Genomic DNA, 5,904 nt, shown 5'->3' with positions numbered 1-5,904 from the left:
GGTGTGATTCATCGTGTACTGCTGGAGGTGTAAGCACAGCTAACATTACATGGTGTTCAGTGCTGTAGTTGGAGAACTGGCCTGTATGGTAATTTAAACAGGGGGCTGTGTGCCTCCAATCAGTCCCAGTCATTTGATTGGTCCGAGTGCCCAGTCCCAGTCATTTGATTGGTCTGAGTGGCCAGTCCCAGTCATTTGATTGGTCCGAGTGGCCAGTCCCAGTCATTTGATTGGTCTGAGTGGCCAGTCCCAGTCATTTGATTGGTCCGAGTGGCCAGTCCCAGTCATTTGATTGGTCCGAGTGGCCAGTCCCAGTCATTTGATTGGTCCGAGTGGCCAGTCCCAGTCATTTGATTGGTCCGAGTGGTCAGTCCGTCCGTTCTTTACCTCTCCTGTGACTGAAATGCTTTTCCTCCTTCTTCCTTTTTCTCTCTTTCTCTTCATTCTCCTTTAGTGCCACTTCTGGCTAACATCCCCACCATCCCTCCTCCTCCTCCTCCTCTTCCTCCTCTTCCTCCTCCTCCTCCTCCTCCTCCTCCTCCTCTTCCTCCTCCTCTTCCTCCTGTGTCTCAGGCACCTCCCCCTCCTCCTCCTCTAAGCAACGGAATTCACTACACGTTTGTCTAACTGCAGCGAACAAAGTAAGGGCTAACAGCATGCTCTCAACGCTTACGTAACCCGAGCTTTGCTAATTCTCCTCAATGTGTTGCTCTGCATGCTCACTGCTGTGTTGTGGTTCTGGGGGAGACACACCTGGCTTCACAGAGAGGGGCTCCACTCCCTTTATCATCAGCTGCCCACGGAGGCTGCGAGTCGCCTAACCCCACTGCGTTAATTGTCTGCAAATTGTTTCTTGTCACTTTGCCAACACGTGTTCAGGGTGGACGGGGTTGGGTGGGCTGGTGGGGGGGAGAAAATCAAACACTCCTAGTGCATTGTGTGTAATTAACAACGAAGCGAGGCACCTTTTGCCTTAGCAACTTGACAGAGTGGAGCAAGGGAGCGCAGCTGTATTCCTCGGCACTAATTAGCCACCATCTGTAGTCTGAGCCCCGCGCCCCCGGAGAGAGGGGGTAGCTGTCCTCGCTCTCCACCTCACACAACCGTGAGCGCTGCTCCGCGTCCAACTCGTATCGTTATGGAGCGAACGACGAACAACGGCGCCCCTGACTGTCAAGTAAAGGGGCGGACGCCGCGTCCTCAGAATCGGCGTCATTCCGGCGCTGCATGTCGCGTTTTGTTTTTTCACCGTTTGGATTTGAAGGTGTTGTGGTGTGTTTGGGTTGGATGTTGTCAGAAAGTAAAGTGAAGGTTTTTAACTCAAGCACCTCTTCCACTGTGTGACATGCTGAGCAGAGAGAAGGAAACGGACCATGTTTACCGGTTCTACAGGCAGAAAGGTACATTCCATTCATTACGCGCGTCTCTCTGCGGTGGCTTGGTCTTTGGGTCGGTCTTGCATCAAGAGGTGGATCTCTCCTGGTTTCCTGTGAGCCTAGAACTGTGTCACTGTGGTGCTGGTCTGTGGTTGTGCTCCGAGAAATTCAATCAAATCACGCTGGTATTAGCAGGGTCGGGTGTCGGGACTTCAGATGTTCTCATCATGAAGCTAAAGTGACTATTGTCCTTCACTTTGACTGTGTGACATTGGGATTCACATCATTTCTGTTTCCAGAGTGATCTGACACTGTGCTAATACGAGCGTTTGATTGAATTGACAGAATGTGCGGTGTCTACGTCTTCTCCTGTGTTTGTGCTGCATGGGGCTTCACCACCTGTTCTGGCTCAGTTCTAATCTCATCTTTTTGTCCTCTCCCTCTCCCTCAGCCAAAGCTGTTTCTGGACACTGAGGTGCTATTCCATGATGACAACAACACTCGACCCGGCTTCCGGCAGAAGGAGAGAGAGACTGTTTAATCCTGTCTGGTCCACTATTACACAGGAAGGGAGTGCTAGTGAGCATCTAACTTCTGCTCATAGTCCGGGAGTCAAAGACTGCTATTTTGATGAACCTGGTTTAGTCGGGTAAAGTTTGTTTTTTTCAAAATACAAGAGGGTGCCCGGTGATATCCCATTTTCAGATAGTAACCCTTTTATGCCCAAAATCCCAGAAAAATAGGGATTTAAGAGATTTCAGATGAAATACTTAAATCAAATGCATCACATTTGCGTTCTCCAATGTTTATTCATAAAGGAAATAATGTACAATGTATTTTATTCCAAAGTAATGAATATTAACCCTTTTAGACAATGCTAGCAAAACACACTTTTGATTTTTTTTTAAATGATAAAAGTGCATAGTAAAAAATCTAATTAAGGCTAATTGGGCAGGGTGTGTTCTGTTGTCTGGTGCTTCATCCAACAGCCTGTTTGGCCAGTGTGCTGTCCTTCCAGTCTCAGCACCTTCACCCAGGTGTGCCTCTGCCCCCTTATCTCCAACAGACCAGGTGTGGGAGGAAGCTGACCTCTTCTTTTGATATGCACTTTTATCACTTATTTAAGTGTGGCATGGCCTAAAAGGGTTAATATTAATTCATTTGGAATAAGATACATTGTACATGACTGCGATTATGAATAAACATTGGAGAACACAAAATTGATACATTTGATTCGAGTATTTTGCATGAAATCTATTTTTTCTGGGATTTGGGGCATAAAGAGGTTAATATGTGAAAATGCTCAAGGGTTATCACCGGGCACCCTCCTGTATTTTGAAGAGGAACCCCCAAGCTACAAGAATCAGCAGAGAAAAAAACATTACCCAACAAAATGAGGTTGAGCACCGTGGCTCCCGGACTATCAGGGACTCTTACAGGACTGACTGGGTCATGTGTTTCTAGTAGCTCACTATTTTCCTAAGGAAATGTAGAGCTTTGCCGTGTGGAGGCTGCAGTGCATATTAACTTTGGAAATGTCTAACAAATGTTAATCCTGTAACAGAAAACCTTTTCTACATGTTATTGCACTTTTAACACTGTCTCTTAGTGAAGAATTGAAGCTGATATTTTGGAGGTGAGGGAAGTGATGTGCTTTGGATGCAGCGTGATCTGAACTGGACATGTTTAGAGAGAGGGGTGTAAGACTCTGGAGGGATTGAGTGAATATTCGGTACTGAACCTGTCATGATTGTATTTTTGTCAAAACTCAGATGATATTCTTACACCAAATCACTTGAAATATAATGTCTGTGTTTATCTAGCACTGCCAGACTCTTAATAGCTTGCCAAAATGAACTTTATTTTTGCTTACAACATTCAGAAGACAATAACCTTTAACATAATATTTTCTGGGTGAATTTGACAGGTTGCACAATGATCCTTTCTAAATGTAAATATTAAAGATATTAACATGATATTTTGCCTCCTAGATATTTTGTTGGTAGATCATGTATAGTAGGCCCATAAGACTGAGATCAGACAAGATGGAGCCGTCTGTCTTGAAGAACACAAATCATCAGTTTAGTCATACAGCCATTCTGTGGATGACGTTAATAAATTGTCAGAAGTCTTTATCTTCTGCTAGTGCTTATGATAACCATCTCTTCATACTAACCATGTACAGGGGAAAAGTGTGAAATGCGCACTCATCATTGATATATTCAAAATAATCCCTTTGAACATATGAATTGATTGCTTTGACCTCGCAAATTCCATTCTATTATTTGAAAAGGGAAAGAAACTTTAGCAGGCTCAAAGGAGATGAACTTTCGATACAGAAAAAAAAAGCTCCTTGAAATATTTATTTAGTTCAAAGCTTCTCCATCTAAAAGGGCATTTTTAACTAAGAAGGTGGGCTGTAATGGCACTGTATCTGAGGCATATAAAACCACGATCTTCCGATGACAAAAAAAAGAAGTTGGAAACTTTCTGAATTTTACATTTTACATCTCACCTACTGTATGCAGCCTGAGACCATCAATAGTGATGTCTACAGTACGATACGTTACAGACTGATAACAGACTGTACTTTGCAGGCTGTTGTGTGCCTTGCTCAGCTCCTGTTAGGTCAGCGCTATTCTGTTGTTGTTCCCCTGTGACATCTTCATCTTTAATTGGAGAGTAATTACTCACCCTGGTCTGCGTAGAGCGCTTTGAAAACACCTGAGAGACGAGATGCGCCTCCCCGAGCTCCACAGGGGGCGCTGCCTCCCCCCCCCATCCCCGCCCCCATCTCCAGGACTAGGAGTGGGGCTCCCAGGGTACCTGTGAACCCTGGTGGGCAGAAGAACCATCACATCCACTATTCTGCTTATTCCGCAATTAACAGAGCTGTTTTTCCCCCGTCTCCTGCACACATCTACCCCAGCAGCGGCCCGCGGAGGACTGTGGCGTATCCATTTATTGACGTTTGGCTGCTGGTTCATATACATTTGTTATTCCACGCTCTGGAGTTCAAAGAGAATGGAATAGAGCATATTATGCTAATTCTGTCCTGTCCTGTTAAACATATAAGCAAGGCCTCACGCATTAATCATTTGCTAAATGTTCCTTGCTGGATCAAGGAAAGTCTTTCTTGTACACAAGCAGAGACTCCTTGTCCCCTCCCAGGGGACACCTCCCTGGGGACACCTCCCTGGGGACATCACAGGTCCTCCATTCTCAATACTCTGGGGAGAACATGCACCTTTTTGTCATTTTAATCCAAATACTGTACAGACACAAGGATGTCCTCTTGGTCTGATGTCAAGAGCTTGGATTCAGACCCCCTGCACACTTGTCCTCTCTCACAACTATCACCCCAGAGTAACTTTGATTCTCCAGAATTCTTACTTTCATGGCATAAATGATATTGTTAGTGTTGATGAATGTTTGAAAGCCAGGCCCTCAGGGTGAAAGTTTAGGGACCGTCTCTGTCTCGACACTGCAAGGGTCCTTATTGTTCTCCAGTTGCACATTTTCTGAGCCAAGGGATCCAATACAAAAGGTACTTTGATTATAAAGTGGTATTTGATGCTCTTTTATCATTTCAAGCTCAATATACATGCTTTAATAAGGGATGGGGTGATATTCAATAATTGAAGAGAAGAAGCAGTGAATATTCTCTACAACATGCCTACTTTGTCTGCTCAGAGAGGAAGAGCAGGAAAAGCATGCCCTCAGTCTCTAGCACGTCATTATTCAGCATACTGTACAGGTTCCTCAAACAACACCTTTTTTCATTCACCTTCATCACTTTATTCTCATAATCCCACTCAGTCTGTGCCAATAAACTCCACATGAATTACAAACTGGAGGTGAGTAAACAGTTGCTCCACATTAATGATTGAGTGTGCGTGTTCAAAAACTGCTGTGTTAGATGAAACAATGAAACGGTCTCATGTTTCTTAAACGCTCGGCATTTACAATACATACAGGAAACAGCTTTTAGTGTACATAAATGAGGAGAATGCCCCTGGGGATCCTCTTTGATCCACCTCAGTGTAACTATAGTCTTTTATCTACACCTTTCTCATCACTAGAAGGCAACACACTGTCTTCAGGCACTGAACAGCTGACAACAAATATACCATATCTCAGCCTAGTTAGCCGTGTGTGTGTGTGTGTGTGTGTGTGTGTGAGCGCCCCACACAGAGTGAAAGACTATAGATTAAAAAATGGTGATGATTACCACGGATTTAAGTTGATTAATTGATAAATCATTCTGCATCTATTGACAAGGGGTATACCCATAGGTTGAGCATTTCAGAATTCCAATACATATTTGACATCATCAAATAACTAGACATAGAGTAGCATGCAAGAGAAAAAAAAATATTAATCCGTCATTTTCCATTCACTTAAGAGGAATTATTAGATACTGAATAAACTTTGATGAAATCTAGAGTTACAAATAAAATATTGGGTCAGCTAAGAAGAACAGACTGCCCCATTTTACAGGTCCTATTGGGTGACAGAACATTTGCAT

The 5,904-nt window shown here is 44.0% G+C and overlaps 1 protein-coding gene across 1 annotated transcript in view; it reads left to right on the top strand.

Moving 5' to 3' along the window:
• The window catches only part of plekha7b (pleckstrin homology domain containing, family A member 7b), a 117,825-nt gene extending 114,523 nt beyond the window's left edge, over nucleotides 1-3,302 (top strand). Inside the window, exon 28 of the mRNA XM_084436898.1 lies at nucleotides 1,828-3,302. Within this exon, the coding sequence (XP_084293024.1) occupies nucleotides 1,828-1,850 (23 nt within the window). The 3' untranslated portion in view covers nucleotides 1,851-3,302. The remainder of the gene's footprint in view (nucleotides 1-1,827) is intronic.
• The last annotated feature ends 2,602 nt before the right edge of the window (nucleotides 3,303-5,904 follow it).

The sequence above is a fragment of the Borostomias antarcticus genome, assembly GCF_949987555.1.
Source record: "Borostomias antarcticus genome assembly, chromosome: 4".
Lineage (NCBI taxonomy): Eukaryota > Metazoa > Chordata > Actinopteri > Stomiiformes > Stomiidae > Borostomias > Borostomias antarcticus.
This window is presented reverse-complemented; position numbering and strand designations above follow the sequence as displayed.